The sequence below is a fragment of the Lepisma saccharinum genome, chromosome 30 (genome assembly GCF_977018435.1).
Source record: "Lepisma saccharinum chromosome 30, izLepSacc3.1, whole genome shotgun sequence".
Lineage (NCBI taxonomy): Eukaryota > Metazoa > Arthropoda > Insecta > Zygentoma > Lepismatidae > Lepisma > Lepisma saccharinum.
In genome coordinates, this window is record NC_139258.1 from 530432 (window position 1) to 555991 (window position 25560).

General features: G+C 37.5%; 2 protein-coding genes across 2 annotated transcripts in view; one reads left to right on the top strand and one right to left on the bottom strand.

Moving 5' to 3' along the window:
- LOC145981778 (ATP-binding cassette sub-family G member 1-like) overlaps positions 1 to 18065 on the top strand; it is a 154530-nt gene extending 136465 nt beyond the window's left edge. The window contains exons 9-11 of the mRNA XM_083115194.1: positions 8842 to 8942; positions 13532 to 13687; positions 15124 to 18065. Of these exons, the coding sequence (XP_082971320.1) occupies positions 8842 to 8942; positions 13532 to 13687; positions 15124 to 15504 (638 nt within the window). The 3' untranslated portion in view covers positions 15505 to 18065. The remainder of the gene's footprint in view (positions 1 to 8841; positions 8943 to 13531; positions 13688 to 15123) is intronic.
- Positions 18066 to 22975: 4910 nt separating this feature from the next.
- LOC145981710 (glutamate receptor ionotropic, delta-1-like) lies at positions 22976 to 24829 on the bottom strand. The gene has a single exon (XM_083115112.1). The coding sequence runs from the start codon at positions 24827 to 24829 to the stop codon at positions 22976 to 22978; it is 1854 nt and encodes a 617-aa protein (XP_082971238.1).
- Between the last annotated feature and the right edge of the window lie 731 nt (positions 24830 to 25560).

Genomic DNA, 25560 nt, shown 5'->3' on the forward strand with positions numbered 1-25560 from the left:
TGTAGGAACAACAATATGGACGTTCTAAAGACTTTTTCCAGAATGGGGCAAGCATTGTATTTTTTTCCTAGGGGTGAGGGCAAACGAGACATATCTTCTCCCATAATAGTGATGCCCCCTCAAGAAACGCTTATTCTTATTGAAGCTATCATGTTCCTACAACATCCTTCCAAGAATAATTACTGTGACTGACATGAAATATATGTGTCTAATATATAAGTTTATGCTAACATCCCTTTTCCAGGGGGCACATTACTCCCCCTTCCGGACGCCCATGAACAATAGCGTTTCACACAGTAACGGGATACCACGCTGCATAGACTCGTGTTCGATTGGTAAAATTGGTCCCACATTCGAATCCCGGCATGGGCGTTCTTTGTGAGTGACCCTTCATATCTGATATCACCACTCATACTCATCGTCGCGATTAGCCAAAAGTATCAGAAAAGCGACGAAAATTAACGTAATTAAATCAGTCATTCAATCGATAAGTGAAATCCTCAACTGACGCCCGATACACGCCGCTTGTAGCATGAAACGAGCTACACGTTTCCTGATAGCTGGATGCGTGTTATTCACTTTCAAATGCATAGGAATGGATCAAAACACTCCTGTTGAAGTTGCGTCACTCATACTTCTTACTATTAGCTACTTGCTACTCTTGATAAATTCTTTCATGCTACGGGGAACTGTGACTGTGTACTTCGCGGGAGACGGACATTTTGTCGTCTTGACAAAGGGTCACCTCTATTGTGTTCAGAGATTTATTTAATTGTCGTTTTTTGGAGTTACTAAATTTCATTCAATTCGTGCAGAAAAGAACTGACAATCGTCCAAGATTTTTTTTTACAATATATGAGCAAACGACCACAAAAGGATCCATGCTCCTATCCAGTGGCGTCTCGTGGCCTCAAATTTGGCCGGGACTTATTTTTTAAAGGATTTAAAATATACTGACAATTCACATGAATTACAAAAAAAAAGGTATTTTTTTTCTTATAGACTACAAAACTTGACTTACTTTTTTGAAAGAACTTAAAATGCAATGACAAATTACATGAATTACAAAAAAAAAAACGGGTATTTATCTTCTAAACTACAAAACTGGACTTATTTTTTTAAAGAATTTAAAATATAATGACAATTCACATGATTACAAAAGAAACAGGTATTGTTGTGAAACATACCTTTCTACGAACGTTGACTCCTGTTCTTCTGCTCAGCACATTTTGTTATTACCTTTTCGTTGAAGCCCTCTTTGTTTGAAATGTATTCTTTCTCTATTGTAAGCAAGTGCCAAGGCATTTGGTTCGTCTTGTCCCATTGCATTTCTTAAGCAGGTTTTAATACACTTCAATGTGCTGAAACATCGTTCAGATTCAGCTGTTGCCACTGGAGTTATTAAAACTATGTTTGTCATTTTTACTGTTTCTGAAAAGGTACCCTCTAAATAATTTTAAATAAAAAATGAATGCAATCTACTGATAGAGTTTATGTTTTTCAACTCTTCACTACAATAAAGAACACGAACTTCCCTCTTTAGTTTTCCCTCTTCTATGAAGGGATAATAAATCTGGGAAGATGCCTCTGTTTAAAGATTGTTCTCTTTCATTATGTCCTCGTAGAGCAAGTTCATGTCGACCACAGAATTTTAAGCAATCGATAATTCTATTTAATATATGCCTATTTTTTCGGACAAATTCATTGTGTCTTGTAAACATCAACCCTGCCAAACTCACTCAAACATAGCGAATGAAAGCCACCAAAACACTACAGAACAACACGCGAGATCGAACGCGACGCAACGGAAGTAGCCCCGAATCAGCACTCAAATCCATTGCACTCTCCCCTCCTCTCTCTCTGCTAGCACGTGACCTTCACTGTAGCGTAGGTGGGTGTATGCCACGCCTTCCTTTGCGACGTACCCCGGAAAACGATAATTGACATCAATGCCGCTAGGAGCGCTGTCGTATCCATTGCAACAGACGATGAATTTACGTGGGTAAAAATCGCCTTTTAAAAGACTGTGTGATAGTTATGCGTTATGGTGATTGATAATTACGTCAATACGTCCGTTTTTCTGTAGGGGCTAAGCCCCGGAAGCCCCAAGGGACGAGATGCCACTGCTGCTATCCCTTTCCGAAACCGAATAGCAAGTACGTGACCAGTCACTCGACAACGGGGCGAATCTTGCAGAGCGATAGCTCCAGGGAGACCGAGGGGTGGTCGCCAGAGGGCGCTAAAAAAAAAGTACAATGGAAAAGAATAAACGTCGCGACGCCCTGTAAAATTAGCTATCAGTTCTTAAAGAAACAGATCTAAAAATTGTATTACCTCCTTCACACGCCATACAACCACTTCGGCAAGAGAGACATCAAAGTATATGAATGCTTCAAACTGACACGATTTGATCATGATTACTCGATGTAAAAGGTAACAAAAGTATGTGCAGTGAAGTTTTAAAAATTAAAAAAGGTGTCAAGATAAGGAAATAAAGGTTTGTTCTGATGAAGCGATACACATGAAGAGATGAAAATAAATATTCCCAACTCCAATAATTGTACTCATGATACACCTACCGTGTAAATTATCCATCACCATATGTTCGTGCACTTAGTTTAACCCAATACGATATTCAAGAAAACTCAAAACAAACTGCAGACAACTTCTTACATAAAAATCCATCGCTTAAAAACGCACAGAATATAAGAGAAAAATTAATGAAAATAGTAATGGATAATTTGCCGACCAATACTAGTGGATCAGACTAGTAACGCATAAGAACAGAGAAGTAAATAATACCACACGCACATTTATTTTTCGTCAAAGAAAATTTTGCCATAGTTAATAAAGAAATATTTTTGTTTTAAGTCCACTTCATACACAGATAGGCTAATCGGGACTTGGCCTACAGTTTAAAGTGGGATCTACCGGGTATCGAATTCGGGACCCCTTGATTACAAGGCGACGGCGTTACTACTACGCCATCTGGGTGGCCCTTTTCGCAAGTTTTATAATAGTAATTAAGAAATGGTTTAGAAGACGCTGGTAACCTCTAAAAAATCGACTTTTCTTTTTAACCTACACATTGTATTGTATGAAGTCAAAGTTATTTCAACATGCGGAAGCCACAAATAACCGAGATATTTAGCCCCGAAATGTGACCACGGCACGTCCAGTTCCTTACATCCCGAATAACGTCCGCCATTTTCTTTTTAAAGGCATTTTCCGTTATACTTGCACAAAAACAAGCGGGAAATCGAAGAATAATGTAAAATTACTATCCCGGTGAAAAAGCAACACTTCTAACCTAACAATAACGGAAAATCATCACTTTCACCATTTCCTTACACACGCACGAGTAATAGACGTGCAAAATTTTAAAAAATAACTCACAATTAATCAGTGGCGTACGCAAGGGGGGTTACCGGTTTAAGCTTGAGCTTGTGAAATATTATGAAAAATGCTGTGGAAAAAAAATTAAATGGTCGATTTTTCACAGTCAAAGATCTGGGACAATAATATTACTATTACTACTTCTACTACTACTACTAATAATAATAATAATTTGAATTATTATTTCCATGTAGCATGGAGAAAAGCACAGCATTCCAAACACACGCGCCTTTCAGAGTGATGCCTTGAAAATAAACACGAGTTTATGAGGTTAGATTAGGGTAACTATGATTTAAAAGAGGAAAAAAAAAGTTGTTTTGTATCTCAGTTGCAACAATGTTCAACACACTGCCGTACGCAGGATTTTTTTTCGGGAGGGGCTGGAATAATAAATGTGGATAGCACATGGCTTCGTTTTGGAGGGCAGGATGCATAATAAAATATTTCGTATTTTTGGAGTTTTTCAGTCTATTAAAATTGTATTCAAAGACAAAAATTGTAATCGGGATCCACTTTAAAAGAGGTTTCGCATTTACACAATTTGATTTTTTTTAAAGTTCTTAATGGATTTTTATTTGAAAATTCTGATTTTCTCAAAATTTCGGTAGGGGGTGGAACACCATCGGCCACCCCTCTACGTACGCCAGTGTTCAACGAACATGTATTTTTTTTGTGTGAACAATGAGAATTAACTAAAGAAAGTTCTTGGTTCGTTGTTAGAGGCTAATGTATAGACAAAGGCTAGGCGGACAAGAATACAGTCACCAGTCTGCCTTCCCATTGTATTATTTACCGCAGCACGTTTGAATGTCTCTCTTTAAAATGTCTCACCTTGTTGACTAGACAATTATTCAAACGACAATAAGCTTAACTATTGTAAAATGTTTTGTTGGTAAGAACAGGGAGACAATTCAGATGTGAATTATCGGGGACATTTATGCGGGGAAGAAGCCGGAAAAATTCCAACCAATTTCGGGAATCGAATCCGGATCTCCCGCGTGATTGTCAGACGCTCTACCGACCAGACCACCGCAGCTCCTTGGATGAATTCCATACTTTTATTATTTCAATTTATTTTAATATATTTTCTTGTATTTATGGATTTTCTTCACACTTAAAATGTCTCACCTCGTTGACCAGACAATTATTTCGTAACAAAGAAACAAAAAAATGCTCCCAGGATTTGATAAAAATCGAATGACTAGAAAGTAATTTCGTTCTGTTTTCATAAATACTATATTTATGTAGATCTCTACTACTTAATAGTAGTAGTAGTAGTGGTATTAGTAGTAGTATTAGTATTAATTTAGCTAATTAATTAATTATAAGCATTATTAATTAATTGTGATTATTATTATTTAATTAAAGTATAATAAAACAATGGTAATGTGAATTTGGAAAAAAGTTTTAGAAATAACACCCCCCCCCCCCCCCTTGATGAAATCCTGCGTACCCTACTGCAATTACTAAATTAACTTGTATCGCAACCTTGAAAATATGCGGTTCCCTCTTACGACCTTCACCCCTACCCCTACGATAAGCGGCCACAGGTGGGTCGATGACGTCATACCACATAAAATCGCTAATTACTCGCTTATAACTCATCTCCGCGTGCTAAAAACAACGACAAACGTTCGTATGAAAAACACTATTCCCAATCCACTCAACATTTCTCACGGATGCATGTTCGAACAATAACGTCATGACGTCATAACTGATACCGGATACAATTCATTTCCGCGGGCCAAAAACTACGACAGACGTTCACATAAACCATACTTGTGACTCGAACTAGGCTTAGCATAGAATATAATGACAATTAGAAGATGAAAAGAACTTTAAACTATGAAATGGCAAAGAAACACTTACCCCAATGAGTGAAAACGCCCAACACTTTTTGACAGGACAGGCTCCATCGTGCATCGAAAACACTTCCGTGTTCATTATGGCCCACCCCGATCGCTTTGCAGTAGAACGCAATTCGCTTGCAAACATGGAACACGTAATCTTTGCCCCACAGCCTTCCCTGGAAGAAAACTATAATCCGAACACTGGACAAATTTAACTTCTGGTTTTCAATCGCGCGTAGACCTGGCGCGCGCGCGCGAGACAAACTAACCCGAAACAAATGACGATTCCCCAGTAAAGATAAGACCCGATAGGTGGCGCTGATTATCCTCAACACAGTTCTCACATACCTGACGATTCTGGTTGTAGATGTATTTGCATTTTTCTAATTTTGTGTCGCTTTTCTTCATGTTTAAGCCAACCTCAACGATGAGAAAGAAGAATGATTAGAATTTGAGCGAGGATTTCGCAAAGAACCGCCGATACCTATACGGAACATTGAGTGGAAAGATCATAAATTGGATTGGATTACATTCATGAAGGAACTCTCAGAAAAAAAAACACCCAATCCCATGCGGGGACGAGACTCGAACCCATTACTTCGTGCCAGCCTATTACAATTGCATTGTAAAGTGTGTTCTATAATTATTTTCCAGTATTCACTCATCGTGAATGGGTCATTCCACATCAAATCAACGAAAAAAACTAAGATTTTGACACCCACCAACTCCGATTTCGATGAAATTTGGTATACACCCTTCCTTTATGGCTGAAAGAAACCCGTTAAATTTTTTCACTCTATCTCAAACGGTTTTCATTTTACAGCACTTTGAAATGTCATCAAATCAGTGCTGTCTGTCACTCTTAAGACCCTCGACACAAGATACCCTTGCTTACATTTTATTTTCTCCTTAACCAATCATCAGATCTCTTTGAAATTTTACACAAAGTTCAATAAAATAATGAGGATTTCAGAAAAAAATACATTAGCACTCAAAAAATTTTACAAATGCCTATAAAAAGACTAATAATGGATTTGTAGCCTAATTTTTGGGGTGGGAAAAGTAGGTTAGGAAAATCTGAATTTTCATCATGTGGGTATGATGGAACCAAAAACTTTTGATGTTGAAATCATTGCAAAGTCATGCTCTTTCTCTACAAAAAATAAAATTTTTGTTTTTTTATTCCTTCTAACGAAAATTTTACGTTTATTGGAAATTGTCTAAAATTACAGGGTCAATCCGTACCAAATGGTCCAGCACTGGTCGCTCGACCATTTTTAAAATTTTTCATTTGTTTGTCGTTGTAATCCCTGTACAAGTGTAGTTCAAAACAGGCATTTTTTTTTTTTAAAACCAGACTTCGTTTGAAAATGGCGGCCATTTTTGTTCCATGACTTGCAACATTTTTGGCCTATGCAGACAGTTGCGAAAATTATGATAACTCAGCTAAAAAATCTGGGGTAAAAAACATTGTTTTCAGTAAATTTCAGGCTACATTTTATGTTCCATATCTTTTTTCACCACATTTAATGCAAATGGCTGAAATTTAGGGTCAAAACTGACTGATATTCAATTTTGAAGGGAAATCAATGTATAGGATATTTTTTTTAGTATGTATTCATACCAAGAAAAACATTACAGCTAGGCTATAAGAGACTAGCGGCCGTACAATTCAATTCTAATACATTAGTGGTATGGTAAGGTAAAGGGGGGTAGGGCCGGGCGTCACACATTCTCGATCTCTGCCACTTTAGAGGTGATGTGATCAGCACCACGCTCCGGCCGCTTTACCACCCCCACCCCCAGGTAACCATTGATGTGAGGCTGTGTGCGCCCCAGAGCCGCTTTATGTGGGTACAAGGCCAGAAAAATTCCGACCTTAGATCCCCCATCCCGGGAATCAAACCCGGGTTTCCCGTGTTGCAGTCAGACGCCATACCAATGTGGCTTTTAGTGTATTTAGTGATATTTTATTTTTTTCGATCAGTAGCAAAAGAAGAAATGTCGCTATGTCCCTGTGTAGCGCGATATGTTATCTTTGTTCCTTAGTAAAAGGTATAAATTTCATAGTCCTAATTTGGTTGTAGGTCAGTGTTGCCACCTAACCTTCATATTAATCTATTTAAAAAATTGAAATAATTATTCGTAATAAAAATATATTTATAAATTTAAACATTATTCTCAGATATCAAAGTTTTACTGATAGGCCACTTTGCTACCTTATAAACTAGTAATAACAAATCACAGATGTTGACACTACTCTCAAATATAATGAATGTTGTGATAACAATGACGGAATCTATTGGGCTTCTTTTGAATACCCATATGATTGTATAATTTTTATGCAAAAGTACCGAAGTAGTGCCTGTAACGAAGTTACATTTTTGGAAGAGTAGCTATAGCCATGGACTTGCGGAAGGGGGGCAAGGGGGTCACTTCCCACTGGAAAATGAATGTCTACTCTAAAAGTATATATTTCACACTTAATTTCATTTCAGTCACAGTCATTTATGTTAAGGATGTTGAAGGAAGATGATAATTTCAGACTGAAATACTGTTTTTTTGAGCGGGGGGCTTCACTATTAAGAGGAATAATATGCTCCCTTTGCCCCTCTGGAAAAAATTACCTTGTTCGCTTCTTCCTGAAAAAAATCTCGCGGACGTCCATGGCTGTAGCAAAGCTACTCATGCTTTTACAGGGTGGGCCAAAAGTCACGAAGGGGATATAACTGTGAATAACTTTTTTATTGATCATTAGTTTCCAATGAGATTTCACAGACTTGAAGACCAAGGATGGGAGATTGTTTACACTTATGTGTGGAATATAATCTCAGGTAGGTGTCCGCCATTATGGGCCTCACAGATACGGGCCCTGTGTAGCACATGATGCATGACAGGGGTCAACACTTCTGGCCCGAGTGCCCGTATTTCTGCACGAATATTGTCCTTGAGCTGTTGTAACGTTTGTGGTTTGTTCACATACACTTTGTCCTTCAGAAAGCCCCAAAGAAAATAATCAAGCGGAGTGAGGTCAGGCGAACGGGAGGGCCAATTGATGTCAGTTTTTCTCGAGATGCGATGGCGGACAATGGTCCTCAGAAGCCCAATTGAGTCACGTGCCGTGTGTGCTGTGACCCCATCTTGTTGAAACAAATTATCACGAATTATTCACTTAAATCATGTGCTACACAGGGCCCGTATCTGTGAGGCCCATAATGGCGGACACCTACCTGAGATTATATTCCACACATAAGTGTAAACAATCTCCCATCCTTGGTCTTCAAGTCTGTGAAATCTCATTGGAAACTAATGATCGATAAAAATGTTATTCACAGTTATAACCCCTTCGTGACTTTTGGCTCACCCTGTAGAATGAAAAAATATATATAATATGGATTGCAAGTAACAAGGTAGAATTAGTTAAATACTGATGGTATTGTAATCATATCAATTACTATAAAACGCAAGGCACGCCAGAGAATGCAATGATTAGTCACAAAGGATGAGTTATTGTAAAATTGCATTTATTCTGCCTGTGCAAAAATACACATTATACTCATTAGAGTGATGATGTTTTTTTGTCTTTGTTTTTCAGTTCCTGGTGAAGTGAAGCTTGTAAAGCGAGAGTACTTCAACAGGTGGTACGGACTGAAGCCCTATTTCCTTGCCTCGACGGTGGCGCGAATTCCATTCCAGGTAAGAAGAATTGGAAAGAGTTATGATTAGGGAAGGGATTTTAATGTGCAGCGCCTTTCCAAAATTATAGCTGTTTTCATACCGATCGTTTGAGGTATGTAATTAGGACATGAAGTGAAGTCACCTTTTCGTGAGATTAGCATATTTATCCCTGTTCGATGATTCAGCACCTCCCTTTTCTTTCATGTTTTCTTAAAAAATTGGACAGAAAAACAAATTATTTTCACTCTTCTTGAGCAGCTACATAAAACCCTATAGTTTCATTTTGTAGAGCAGAACGAGAGCTATAAGATGGTATAATATAATTTATTTATTTATTTCGTCTTCTTTCACATTGCGAAGTTAAGGCTGTGGAGCCTTTTCTTCCACTTGACCATGTTTACAAAAAAAATGAATGTGGAATATTGAAATATTGAAAAAGAAGGAAAAACATATACAAATTACAGAGAAATAAAAAAATAGAAAGAAAAAATACATATAAGAATGGTAACCTAACCTATAGATACGGGCACACACACTCACACATACATATTTTTGTTCTTACACATACACACGTACAATCAAATACATAAAATTACACTTACTTAAGCACAGTCCAACATTACACCCACCTAAGCACAGTCCAAAACGGTATACTTTGACGATAATTCATCTTAACTATTACGTTAAATCATTTTTGTGCCTTACGTCCTTCTATCATTCTCTGCACCACTTTATTAGGGAAATCAAACATTTAATTTTCATTATATAATATGTGTAACTTTAATAATTTTTTGAACGTCACAATTGAGGAAGAGACATGAATTTCAGGTGGCAACTTGTTCCAAAGGCCTGCTGAGGTAACCGTAAAGGAATTTGCATAAAACTTGGATTTGTGGAGTGGAATGGAGAGCAAAGACCTTTCGCGCGATCTGGTTGTGAAAGTCGGAAAGATGTTGAAATCGGTTATAGAGATATTGCGGGTCTTTTATTTGGAGGATTTTGTACGGTAAAATTAACTTATGAAAATTTCATTTATCGCTTAATTTAAGCCACTCGACCTTCGCTAAGTACGACGTCAAATGCTCTGAATATTTTAGATCGAAAACGAAACGAATGCATTCGCTGCAGTCGTTTAGCTTGCTCGTGATTGACACCCAAGAAAGCAATGACGCAATAGTCAACAATGGGAAAGACAAGAGACTGGATCAGTTTAATTTTTATGCGTTCAGGAAGGAAGTTTTTGAGCCGATAGAGTGAATGCAATGCACCGAAAGCTCTTCTAGATACAGAGTTAACTTGCTCTGCCCAGGTGAGATGGTGGTTGAGTATCACACCCAGATTCTTAACAGTAGTGGAGAAAGGCAGATGCGTATCATTTACGTTGAGTTTAGGGAGGCTAGATTTATCTATTTTGCTCAAAATTCTAGGGGAACCTACAAGAATACACTGGGTTTTAGTCGGGTTTAGATGTAAGCCATGGTGTGCAGACCAAGTACTTATTTGTTTAAGGTCATTGTTCACAATTTCTATTGCATGCAGTATTTCTTGGCGGGAGGAAGAGAACTATAACTGAAAATCGTCGGCATAGATATGGTATTTACAGCAGTTAAGCACCGTCGGGAGGTCGTTTATATACAGAGCAAATAAGAGGGGGCCAAGTACAGTGCCATTCCACGAAGATTTTCCATGTAGGTCAACGACACATTGTTGACGTTCTTGTAGAGCAGAACCAATTAACCGCGGAGTCGGAAAAATTGAATAACGATGGTAATTTAGCGAGTAGAATTTTATGATCAATGGTTTGAAATGCTTTTGAAAAGTCTAGAAGTACCAGAATCGTAGGTTGTTTGTCCATGGCTAGCCTCATGTCATCGGTTACGTTGACAAGAACCGTGCAAGTGCTGTGGTTACTTTCGAAAGCCAGTCTGAAAAGGATCTATTAAGTTATTTCGCGTTACGAAGTCCCAGGATTGATAGCTAACGAGATGCTCTAGGGATTTAGACAAGGCTGGGAGGATGCTGATTGGTCGGTAATCGTTGACGTATAATAATTGCCGCCCCAATAGTTCCCAAGATAATGTAGCTAAACCCGCGAGAGAAAACACAAATTTCAACACTACTTATTCGTCAGAGCCACCGTTCTCTCTGCGGTCCGCGCGCATTATATACAGAAAGTGCAGATAAAGAGAGCATTGAATAAAGGCATTTTATCAGCAGCTTTCTTTAAACATTTTCAGAATCTTTATTTCCCTTTCCCAACCATAATTTTGAACCTTAAAATCCCTTCCCTAGTAATGGTATTGTAAACAAGGTAAGGATTCCTCTTGCCTATTTTTACTACTGTTTCCTTTACTGTGAGCAGTGTAGGGTTCGATCTCAGGCAGGAACATAGGCGGAGTTCTGGAAGGGCCATTGGGGACATGCCGCAAATCTTGACGTTTGGCATGATGGCATGTGCTGTAATTGCGCCGCAATAGCGGGTCTTAGACGATTTGATTGATGTGTACAGTTTGAGGAAAGATAAACGTAAAATGACTTTGTGTTGAGTCAACAGTTACTGCTGAGGCATCAAAAGAACTTTTCAATTTAATTTTTCTAAAATTTCTGAATATTACTATTGTACCGTAACTTTTTTAAAGTAATGCGAGTATTGTATCAATAAACAAATTAATGAAATGCAAAATGCAATAATCGTACTGTTTTGCTTGTTTTAAAACTGACAACCAATATACTAATTAATATTTGTTTACTTAAGAGAGGAAATTTAACATTTTCAAATCTAAAAGGCCTAAAACTCAGTGCTTTTAAGTTGTTGTTGTTTTTTTTTTTAATTTCCGGGGGAAGGCCTCCGGACCCCTTATAAACTAGGAGATATTCAATACCTGAGGGTTATTGAATATCCCCTAGTTTATAATATCATATGCTTATCCCAGAGTCTGGCCACCCAAAGCAAAAGCTCAAATTCCGCCCATGGGCAGGAACTACGAAATTCTAGTTGTCATTTTGACATACAAGCTGTCCATAAATTAAGTGTCTATTTTGTTCAAATAGTGATTTTACTCTCAATATTTTTCATGGTATATGTTCGTTGCACATTACTTTCAACAAGTGAACCATCCACATCACGACACACTCCCCATCTGTCGGCACAAGCGCGAAAGACGTTCTGGAGCATTGCCGATCTTATGGATTGGTTGGTTGGTTGATTTGGTGTTTTAAGCCCACTTTATGCATAGTAAGGCTAATCGGGACTACAGTTCAAAGTGGGATCCGAACCACTTGTGTCTCCACCTGGAATCGAACCCGGGACCCATTGATTGCAAGGCGACAACGCTACCACTGCGCCATCGTGGAGGCCCTGGTAATGGTTCGGGTGAACACACATCACCAAGACAGGGCACCATGCCATCATGCCTTAGATGCAGTGGCGGCCGATGAAGGGGCTCCAGGACTGCAGCCCCCCTTCAAACAAATTATAAATTATATTTTGTTCCCATTAATGCAAAAATTAAATATTTTTACTTCCGCTATCTTACTGCGTTCCGTTGCGCTGTGTGGAGCTTTCAAATTCACTTGGCGCGCGACAAGAGGCCAACTAATATATGAAGCCGCTTCCCCCTCGGAGATACATCTCCATGTTAATTCTAACGTAAGCACTGCTTCCACTTCCCTCCCTGCTAGACCCTTGTAATGCTAGAATCTGGGCTGCATTTAACGCAGTCCAATGTACGGTGGCGCTGCCAAGTGGTAGAAATCGAAACCTTCACACTATGACGGCGGACACCGCGCATAAACATGCGATTACCGAGATAAACAGTGGCCTGCCATGTGACGCGTCCGTTTAGATTGTTTAAGATTTCGAATCGATTCAAAGAGTTATTTGTTTTCTGGCAGTAAGTTATATAATATGGTGTTCTGAATGGTAGATCGTACAAGTAAAAATGAATAATTCAATGAAAGACCGCCGCATGAAGTTCATCTTCAAATAGTTAAGGTATTTTTATATATATAAATGCAGCTCTCCTAACAATAAATAGCATGAGACGCCACTGCTTAAATGTCTACACGTTCCTGAATGCTCACTGCCTTGAGAGATGGATTGGCTACGGGGGATCCCTGATTTGGGCGGCACGTTCCCCTGACCTCACTCCAATGGACATGTTTGTGTGGGAATTTACCACATTGGAGGAGCATTACAGAAGCTGCTGCCTCGATAACACCGGCAATGCTCCAAAACGTCTTTCGCGCCTCTGCCGACAGATGTGGATGGTGCACTTGTTGAAAGTAATGTGCAATGAACATATACCATGAAAAACATTGCGAGTAAAATCACTATTTCAACAAAATAGACATTTAATTTATCGACACCCTGTATATAAATCAATCATTGGATTGTTGTACACGCAGTTTTAATTTAGAGTTGATTAATACATAAAAATAATTCATGTGTATTGTCTCATTCCCTAATTTTGCCTATCTATTACGTATGTCTCCAGAAAGTTGGCCATTTATAAATATAGTAAACGAACAAATGCAGTGTTTCAATTATTACACATAGCGTAACAGGAAACTTAATGCAAAGTTTATTTCTTCATCTTTAACTTCAGGTTGTGCTTGGTGCAGTCTACGGCACGCTTGTATACTTCATGTCCAACCAGCCAATGGAATTCGTTCGGTTCACGCAGTTTCTCGTTGTGTGCTTGCTCATAGCGTTCGTCGCTGAAAGCTTGGGTCTGTCAATAGGAAGCACGCTAAACGAAATGGTACGTACGATTAAATAATAATAATAATAATATAATAACCCGCAGCGCAACAGCACGTGACTGCCGACCTCGCTCCCACCTGATTCTAATTACTCTCTCACCCAAGGTGGTGACGTGTGGTCAGCACGACGAACCACCAGTCGTTGTTGTAGGTTTCCGAGAGAGTTATTGGAGTTTTAGAGAGAGGACAGAGAGAGTTATTTGAGTTTTAGAGAGAGAGAGAGAGTTATTTGAGTTTTAGAGAGAGGGAGAGAGAGAGAGTTATTTTAGTTTTAGCGAGAGGGAGAGAGAGAGAGAGTTATTTGAGTTTAGAGAGAGAGGGTTATTTGAGTTTAGAAAGAGGGAGAGAGGGAGAGTTATTTGAGTTTTAGAGAGAGGGAGAGAGAGAGAGTTATTTGATTTTAGAGAGATGGAAAGAGATAGTTATTTGAGTTTTAGAGAGATAGTTATTGGAGTTTTAGAGAGAGGGAGAGAGAGAGAGAGAGTTATTTGATTTTAGAGAGATGGAGAGAGATAGTTATTTGAGTTTTAGAGAGAGAGAGTTATTTGAGTTTTAGAGAGAGAGAGAGTTATTTGAGTTTTAGAGAGAGAGAGAGAGAGAGTTATTTGAGTTTTAGCGAGAGGGAGAGAGATAGTTATTTGAGTTTTAGAGAGAGGGAGAGAGAGTTATTTGAGTTTTAGAGAGAGGGAGAGAGAGAGTTATTTGAGTTTTAGAGAGAGGGAGAGAGATAGTTGTTTGAATTTTAGAGAGAGAGTTATTTGAGTTGTAGAGACAGGGAGAGAGAGAGTTATTTGAGTTTTAGAGAAAGAGGGTTATTTGAGTTTAAGAGAGAGAGTTATTTGAGTTTTAGAGATAGAGAGAGAGAGAGTTATTTGAGTTTTAGAGAGAGAGAGGGTTATTTGAGTTTTAGAGAGAGAGTTATTTGAGTTTTAGAGATAGGGAGAGAGAGAGTTATTTGAGTTTTAGAGAGAGAGGGTTATTTGAGTTTAGTAAAAGAGAGAGAGAGAGATAATTATTTGAGTTTTAGAGAGAGAGAGAGTTATTTGAGTTTTAGAGAGAGAGAGAGTTATTTGAGTTTTAAAGAGAGAGAGAGATAGTTATTTGAGTTTTAGAGAGAGGGAGAGAGAGGGTTATTTGAGTTTAGAAAGAGAGAGAGAGAGAGAGAGAGAGTTATTTGAGTTTTAGAGATAGGGCGAGAGAGAGTTGTTTGAGTTTTAGAGAGAGGGAGAGAGAGGGTTATTTGAGTTTAGAAAGAGGGAGAGAGAGAGAGAGTTATTTGAGTTTTAGAGAGAGGGAGACATAGAGTTATTTGAGCTCTAAGTCACTTCAAGCTCAGATAGACTAATCGTGACTGGACCTACAATTTTAAGTGAAAAGCACTGTAATTTGAGCATGTTTTCGATAGGTAGCTGTACAGATGTTTGTTTCTTTGCAGAACGGAGTTTTCTTAGGCCCAGTCGTGACCGTGCCTCTGATGATAATCGCCGTGTACGGGATAGGGTCGGCCGCAGACATCCCGATCTACATGAAGATCGTCATGTACTCCAGCTACCTCCGTTTCGGCCTGGAGGGAATCGTGACGTCCATCTACGGAAACAACAGGACGAGGATGCACTGCCCGGAGACAGAGATCTACTGTCATCTCCACGAACCACAGATGCTCCTTAGGGAGGTGGGGATGACAGGGGCGGACTACTGGATGGCCATCCTCGGCCTCGTTGGGATGCTGGTCCTCTTCAGGAGCTTGAGTTTCTTTCTGTTCAGGCGACGGCTGTGCTCCAAAGGGCCTTCGATCATCTCAAGCATTTTCAGATGAGTTCTGTGAGGGTTCTCCAATCTGCTGAATGGTAGTCGATGCTTTAAATTTAGTAAAGCAGGGTCAATAATAGCAATCCAAGTAATCCACATTCGGTGCCTAGAAATGGCTTTCCTCTATATTTCGACATGTACGCATGAAAACTGCAATGAATCAAAAACTGTTGAGAAATGTTTGAGATGTCATTTTTGAGATAACAACAGTGCAACAAGTTCAGGTACAATAGATATTACAGAAACTGTTGTTTTTAAATTTCCATTACTTGAATGTCATTTTCATTTTTCATCTTCTCTCTTCTTCCTTTCCTAGTTTTTAATTTCTATCTCTCTCTCTCTCTCTCTCTCTCTCTCTCTCTCTCTTATATACTTCTTTATGTTTTTTGTGTGTCGTATTCTCTTGTGGAAGTTTAAAATCTGTTTCAACCATGTCTACTTCTACGTAACCCCTCCGATGGCGCAGTGGTAGCGTCGTCGCCTTGTAATCAGGAGGGTTCAGGGTTCGATACCTGGTGAAGGCACATAGTGGTTCGAATCCCACTTTAAACTGTAGGTCCAGTTCCGATTAGCCTTACTGTGCATAAAGTTGACTTAAAACAACAAATCAAACAAACAATCAATGTACCATCAATCTTTAGTAGTTTATTGATTTCTATCAAGTCTTCTGAAATCACTAAATTCCTGATTTATTCTTGTTTCGAGTTTACAATGCCTTTAACTCCATGCACAGTAAAGTTTACTAAATTTGGTTCAAGATGTCACTTGTGAAGCTAATTGAGACTAGCGTGGCTACATCCTGAACATCTTTTTTTTTTTTCCTTGGATCTTTGGACATTATTATGCCATGCAAAATATTTTTTTCAGTAAGAAGTACACTGTGTGCTCGTGCAGTATTAGAATGATGTTTTTATTAATGTAATGTATTTTTCGTATGGATACTTAATGTTTATATTATACATTATTGCCCTTTTATTGCAGTTTCTGTGTAAGAGTTTTATATGATTGTTTATGTAATTTGTCAATATAGACGTATAAGCTTTTTGAAATGGACAGGTTTTAGAACTATCATGTAGTAGAATGAGAACTAGATGCACATTTGCAGTATTTACAACGTCACTTAATAGCATTTACACATATTGTAAACAAGCAACTAATTTATATCTACCAAAACTTTCAAAATAGTCGCTGAAATAGACTAAATAGAGAATGAATGAAGAAATAAAATAATGATAATATTTGAAATAGCAATTTTGCTAAATGTAGCAACTATTTTCTGATTTCGATGTGCTTACAATTCCTATATTGCCTTGACCATTTACCTGCTTCAGAACAAGTACAATTATGCTGTACAATTTAACTAAGTTAAACGCAGGTTGAAAACAATACTGCCATGTGACTTAAATTTAATGGCAGATTAATTAATATTATTCTGTACTCTTACCTTAACCCACACATTTATATACAAGCGTTTATTTGTGGAAGAAATAGCAGATTTCGAAGAAGTGTGTATTTGAGAGCAGAACGCATTTCGAATTTAAAAGAGATATATGTATATGTAGAAAGAGCTGTATACATAGAACACTTTGTCCGAGGATGGAATCTTTTAGAAACTTGACGATGATACACATGGTAAATTTCAGGGAACTGCACGTACAGTACAGTGGGATCCATGAGTATTACCATGCAAATTGTCCATCACCATGTTCGTGCACTTTATTTGACCCAATAAGAGCTTCAAGAATTAAAAGAAAACTCGAAACAAGCTGTTGACATCTTCTGCACCAGCATACATAAAAATCCATCGCTTAAAAACACATAGGATGTAAGAGAAAAATTAACGAAATGGACAAGTTGCCGAGCAATACCAGTGGATCCCACTGTACAAGAATATGACCTGACCGGAAATACTTTATTTGAGAGTAAGTCGGACCACATATAATGGAAATAGCTGTTGCGAAGAATCTGCAGGGGAAGTGCAAACTAAAACACAAGTAGTAGAAACGGCTTATTAGCTTATTTATTCGTCAATATCTCCTTCACATTTCCTAGTCATACGAAACATTACATAAATATGTGCTTATATGATGAATAATCCTAATGGCATGCGTAATTTATTCACAATATAGAATATTAACATATCCACTGAATCAATACTGTCATTTATATTACGATACGTTCAACATAACCACTTTTGATAACTTTCTTTTATCGTTAATGACAATGAGTTAATATGAGTGCACGTGTATGAGATATAGCTTAGACTATGTTCCGCTTTGGAATTTATTATGTAATGAATTTGATAAAGTTTATTTTTTTGTTTCTGTAAGTGTAATTTTTTGTACGCTGAGTTAGTAAGAATTTGTATATTTTGAACATGTAATAAATAAATATATACACGTAAAATAACAAATAATAACAAATTCATATTGATGTCAGAACAATAGGTTAACCCAGTGTTCCGCAACCGGTGTGCCGCGGCACACTAGCGTGCCGTCACAAGGTGAAAGGTGTGACGCGAAATTTTACCTAATATTGTAATATTTAAGTAAGAAGGTGCTTGTTTATTCTTGCTGATAACTTTTATGTTTTCATAGAAATTAAATGTAATTTATTTACTCAATATTGTTATGGTATGCTCATCTTATATGTATTCTCGCCTGTAATATTGGGCCGGTTTGATGGGTTACAGGCGGCAGGTTTGTGTGCCTTTTAGCGGCCCGCACCAATCATACAATAGAGCTATTCAAGCGAGTTCTTTGTTTGTAATACTGCATCTTTTATGTACGATTGGTTGTTTTGTGCCTGTTTGTTGGCGCTTCTTAAACTTTATTGCCCTTTTCCTTCGCCGAAGTATCCACACATTGTCAGACAACAATTACAGTATTTCAGTTCAGTTCAGTTCTATCACATCTGTGCTCTGCATATGCGGATTTATTTGCAGATGATGAATGGGTATCTAAGTTGGCACATCTTTCCGATATTTTCGTACACTTGAATGAACTAAATAGAAAAATGCAAGGTAGAAACGAAAATATTCTGACTATATAGTATGGATAAGATTCAAGGATTTATTAATAAGTTGAACTTGTGGATATAGACAATTGAAAATGGATCGTGTGAGATGTTCCAAACTGTATGAACTGTTGAACAGGAGTCAACGTTCGTAGAAAGGTATGTTTCACAACAATACCTGTTTCTTTTGTAATCATGTGAATTGTCATTATATTTTAAATTATTTAAAAAAATAAGTCCAGTTTTGTAGTTTAGAAGAAGATAAATACCCGTTTTATTGTAATTCATGTAATTTGTCATTACATTTTAAATTCTTTCAAAAAAGTAAGTCCAGTTTTGTAGTCTAGAAGAAAAAAATACCTTTTTTTTGTAATTCATGTGAATTGTCATTATATTTTAAATTCTTTAAAAAATAAGCCCCGGCCAAATTTGAGGCCACGAGACGCCACTGGTATTTATGCTAAAGATATTGATTAACCATAGAAGTGAATCTTCTATCGTCATTTCTATGGAAACAAATGCAATTGTTATGTGGTTCATGGTGACTGTCGGTGATAATGATGAAGCCTCATCAAGATGAATAGTTTTGGTTTTGTCCGTTGTAGGCATTTTAATAAGCACTGAATGGTAGTTTTCGCTGTGAATTTCTGCTAGAAATGTAGGAATCTTGAGGCTTTCCGGCGATTCTATTAACGTCATATGTCTGCAGTGTTGACAATAGTGCAAAGCTACTCTCTTCAGCACATTAGATAAGTTATGAGAAACATCTGGTGTAGAACTAATTGTCGCCCATGATCAAGATCGAAGAATAAGCAATATAAGTATGTAACTCTCCTTGAAGTCCATTCCTGATCTGGAAGGAAGAATAAATTATATTTATCAATTGTTTGTCATGTAACTACCTATATACGTGACAAGATAATTTTGTATAATGAGAACTTGTAAACGTAATCATAGATCCTATAACAAAAAAACTATTTAGGGTGACCGAACCCCCCCCCAAAAAAAAATTTACCACGTACTAAAACTAAATAATGATAATATACATTATTTGTTGTTTATTTGATGGTTATTTCCGCCGAACTTATTGGAAGGCAAGGATTATATTTGGATCATAACTTTGAATGACATTATCAAAGAAGATTTATGTACATTACTACTACATAAAATATTAATCATGAACTTTACTTTTCGTAAACTAGATCTAACATTCTTTATTTATTATTGAATAAATATTCAATTATTTATATGTTTTACATTAAAGTCGTTAATTATGACGATCTAAACTATATGTAAGCTAGAGACACCTGGTTCGACCCCCCTCCCCCGAAATATATTTCTAGATACGTGCCTGCTTATAGCCTATCCAAGTATAAGAAACTTAAAGTCTATTTTGTACTTTTTGCATTGTTTATATTTTTTTCTTCGCTTTCCCTATGTAGGCTTATTCTGACTCTAAGAATGAATGATGCATCATCGTTAGCTTCCCTTTCGGTACGCCATTGATTATCCTAGCTCTGGTTAGATCAGTATGAAGGACATTATTTGAATGATGATTGATGAATATTGATTGATTGATTGATTTGGAGTGTGTTGAGGAGATTTCCTTACAGTTTCGGCTAATTAATACAAGTTACGGTGCTATAGCGCGCAAGAAATATTTGAAAGAAAGACGTATTTCAAAATTTAAATAAGTTAAATTGATGTTTAAATTTCAATCATTTTCTAAAGCTTTTGCGCACTTTCCCCTAACAACGCCTACAGACGGAATGGCGTAGTTCTTCCACCTCGCGGACAGAAGCATTCGTCTGGCACTGACACCCTTGCTCCAAACACACACGCACCAAGAACGTATTTAGGTGGGGGGAGTACGGACCCCCGAAAGACTAAGTTCTAAAATTAAATTATAAAATATTAAAATATTAAAATAACAACAATTAAATAATGAAAATATACTTTTTGATTAATCAAGGGTAATTTATTCCTTCTTGGAAGGCAAGGATTATATTGGGATCATACGACTTTGAATGACTTTAATTACTGCTCATAATAATATGAATAAAATATTACCAGGAACTTTACTTTTCGTCAACTGGATCTAACATCCATTTTTGACATTCAACAAATATTCAATTCTTTATCTAACTAACTAAATCTCTAACCTTCTTAAACCCGAAGGTTCATGGCTGCAGCAACACAGGCCTTCCATCTGTCCCTATCTTGAGCAAGATCTATATACTTGTTTAAGGTAATAATTGTTTTAAGGTAAGATTTTTTTGCATCAGTAGATGATAAATTTGTATTATATCTTGTGTGTTTTTGCTACGTCATTCATTAAATAATTGTTTTAAGGTAAGAACACTGGCCTTTGGCAATTTGCTTGGTAATACTTATGCATCCCATTGTACAGAACATATAGCAAAGAAGTTGTAGCCGTTTGCTCTTACTTGCTAGTGGATGCGTTTCTAGAAACTAGTCATGAAAGAAGGAAAGAAATGCTGTGTTCTCCTCGATTTCTATTCTTCGATTGTAGGAGCAAGTTCCTTAAAATATCTATTCTTTAAATATCGAAATATATTATCGGAAATCTCTCCGTGCAACATATAGTCTATACAGCTAGTGCCGCCTAGCGGTTGGATCGAACATTCTAGGTCCAGAAAATTGTTACGTGTTGTTAATATTTGATGATAATTATGAATACATAACTACCATGCAAGGTTGCCGCTCCTGTTCGACTTTTATAGCAGCAGAATCGATAATAGTCTGTGCAAACAAAGCATTGTACTAATTATCCAACAATCAGGGGGGCTTGATTGATTTGCTATATTTTACTTCGCTTGTTGTGCCACTTTTCTCTAATTTGCGAAGATGGGGATGAGTGATGAAATTGCTGAATGAACATTCACAAATGTGCTAACCACTCCGCCACGGGGACCAGCTATGGGATCTTGGAACAGAATACAAATTAATTTCGTATTTCAAGTTTTATTTGCCTTACTGTGCATAAAGTGGACTAAAACACAAATTCAAACTCAAAACAAATTTGCCTACCCCAAAAAATCTAGCTCCCAAAATAAAATTACAAATACGCCACTGAGTGAACCCTCCAGGAAAAGGTTAATTCTCACAGTGGCTATACCTATGTTCTAAATCAAAGTGGAAGAAAGTATAGATGAAGTAAGAGCAAGACAAAATTACAAGTTTGAATAAGTGTTATAAATAACAACTGAATTATTAAAGTTATCTCGAATTTTAAGTTTTGAAACACATTTAAGAACAGAAAAGATAATACTAACGAAAACTCATTCGTACGAATGTGTTTGTTATGCAGACACATATGTATTACCAAATAACGTATTTAGGGGAGTCCAAGGGGTCCGGACCCCCCCCCCCCAAAGACTTAATAAGTACTAAAATAATGAAAATTTACTTTTTAGCATTTGTTGCAATCGATGGTTATTTTTTTCCTAAGAACTTGGAACTCAAGGATTGGGATCATATGGCTTTGAAGGACAGTACGAAAGGATATTTATGCACATTACTACTTATGAAAATATGCATAAAATATTAATCAGGAATTATTACTATTCAATAAATATTCAATTCTTTATCTGTTTGACATTAATTTCCTTGTTTTTATACAAATTTGGCGATCTTAAGTAGACGCAAACTAGATAATAAATATAGTATGCTGTTATTCTGATATTCTTATAATATCCATTTAAGTATTCATGGAAAAAAAGTAAAGTGCTCCCCTGTGCTTTGCATCACGCCATTAAGGTGTATAGGGGGTGTGGAGTCAGGGCCCCACATTTTCATGATCATGGCCGAAGGTGGGGGTGATGTGATCAGCACCACGCCCCTGACCGCCTTTACCCCCCGGAATTTCCTCCAGGTACCCACTTTATACGACGCTGATCCCGATTATCCCCCGCCGGGGATCAAACCCGGGTCTCTCGCATGGTAGTCAGACGCCCTAACGACTGAGCTACTGCGGCTCACTTTAAGTATTCATGTAATAATAAAAATGCAATATTAATAAAATTACATATTTTAATTAATATTTAATTGACTTATAATTCAATTGTTTCAATTTAAACATTATTGTTATTATTATTATTATTAATAATAATAATAATAATAATTGCAACTGGAGTCTTGAAATCCAACACGTGGATGGAATGGACAAATTGGTAACGTTAAATGTCCCAATGGAAATGAAATTCGATAATAATGTAGTTACTGATTTATGTGTCTAACCTTACTCTGTAAAATAGTTTTATGCATATGTATTAAACACACGGTGTTGTATAAAGGTGTAAATCTGTTCACAACACTTAATTAAATATCATACATTTCAAACTTAAATTCGAAATTATTATTATTATCATCTTTATTTCTGAGACACTTGGTTCGGATCCTCCCCCCGAAATATATTTCTAGATACTTGTCTGGTATCTACATTATCCTTCAGTATTTCTGGAACGCTTAAAAATCAATTCAGGAACACACATAGCAATGGACAAAGCTAAGCCAATAGACAAGAGAGCGAACGCTCCCTGCAATGCAGCTAGGCTAATAGGAGAGGGTTGTTTCTCCTCTGACGTCACTCTTTGAAAGAGAAGATCCGTTGATTGGTTTGAGTGACGAAGTATCAGTTGGCTCTCCCAGAAACGAATTATCCCAGATTCCAACAAAATTCTGATAACCTTGTTAAATCTAGAAGTGTACGGAGAATGTTTCTGCAACATGATGATGTTGTCCACAGTGTAGATGCATTGCTTCAGAAGAATAAGCTCTTTCAAGCCCTTTTCTCCAACATGCTCGATGCACCCGACGTTCCCTGCCTCCAAATACTCCACGAACACGGCATATCGCCCACTGGCCACCATTTTGGATGTCAAACTTCCATTATCGAACACGAATTTGTTCGCCAAAACCTGCTCGGACAAGTCATCGGATTCCTCTAACATTTCGTACAAGTCTGTTTCGCACGTGGTCCACAGTAAATTGCTGTTAATGAAATCCGAAATGGTAGCTATTGCTGATTCGTAAATAGGTATTGTGAGGAAAGATGTTAGTTTGCTGGAATACGCACAGCCTATAATCATGAAAATGAACCTGGAAAATAAGAGTAAATGGCGAATGGATCCATGTAATGGCCAATTCGCCGATAGCTGCGCCATCATGCTGACGACATTGAAAACGCTGTTTGTGAAACTTGTGTAAACAAGGGTTCGATCTGAAGTGGTGAGTACTTTCAGCACGTTCGCAACCGAGTACAAAGATAGCGTCGTAACAATGCACACACAAAACACGGCCCACCATACGCAGGAACGTAGAGGTAAGAATACAGTGTATATATTTACCAGCTGAACAGGACGTGGTACCAACAGCGTCAAGCAGAGTTTCATGTAAGGTATAGTTGAGTCGATGGGTCCGCTGCCTTCGTATTGCAACCAGCATCCTGCAAAGCCTATGTCTGCATCTCCGCTGATTACGTCACCTACCATCCCTGTGCCTGTGTCATTGTCGAAGAGCTCTCCCCATTCGTCCTCAGGGAAAGTTAGGGTCCAGCTGAAGTTGAAGGCTTTGGAGAGTTCCTCCAGAATCAAGAACTCGACACCCGAGAAATTGTCGTTCGTTGAGATGTCGTCCCCTTCCAGCACAGTAAACGGTACATATTCAGCTGAGGTAACAACCAACGAATGACCATACGCATTGGATACCTTATCACTGAACAACGTATCACTATAAATAAAACTATTACCATCCCAAACGGCAACCACAGACACCTCGTCGGTATAAGTCAGCACTTCGAAGGAACTGTTCAACTCAGAGTGACAAGGATTTACCAAGAACAAGTTAGGGATGTAACTTACTATGTTTTGCTCAAAAATGTCTGCATGTGAACTCGCTTCACTACATGGAATCACAAGATGTAAGCATGACCTATCTAACAATGCGCTACCTATCCCATTACTTAAAAAATGTTGCACTGCCTTCACATGGGAACTTATTATAACGTAGGCTTTGCAACGCATAGAAATTGCACTCACAAAACTTTCCTCCAGATCTACAACCAAATTTATATCTGTCTGCATTTTCATGACAATAAAGGAAACATCCTCTTCAAACACGTAACGAAGCGATTTAATAAACTCCAGAGAGGTATCACAGTTTTCAATTTCCAATACTGACAAGCAGGTCGACTTGCTGAAATAGTGTTTTGTCACAAGAAATATCAGTTTGGCAACTGCCAATTGCTCGTGCTCGGAAGGGACATTAATGTCTTCCCTTGCCTTCAGTTGCGTCATTAGTTGCATTGCAATGACCAAGAATGTTGTTCTAATCGCTGTAGTCATACTTGTGACCTGAAATATATGTAACAATTAGAATAGCACAAAGAAGAAAGTATATAATGATACTAAAAGTAATAATAATAATAATTCCTTTATTGAGCGGGCGAGGTTCAACCGTAGGCTGCTCTACGACTTACCCCTTGACATGAGCTACGTAAGAATATGTAAGTATATACTATAATATAATTAGGGCTGAGCCCATACCACTTTGAACCGATTCCGATACCGATAATACTATAATTCCAAATTTAAAATAACAAAGGTTATAATATATATATATATACATATACATACGTATATATATATATATATATATATATATATATATATATATATATATATATATATATATATATATATATATATATGAATGGCTTATTGCAGAAAGGGAGGGACCTGAGTCACATTTTTTAGGTATCGGAGTTAATCGTATTTTTGATTTTCCAAATTACAGACACATCTTTTAGTGCAGAAAGGACGTCAGTCACACGAGGCTATAGCCAAGAAAATGCACAGTGAAAAGTGCACTTTAATGCAGAAAGGTACCTGAGTCACTGACTCGGGTCCTTTTATGCAATAAACTTAGCTGTATTTATACGTTGTACGAACTGTGTACGCTAATCTGTAATGCAGCTCGGGCCGGTAAAAATACTGTCAAACTTATTGACACCGGTAACATTATTGAT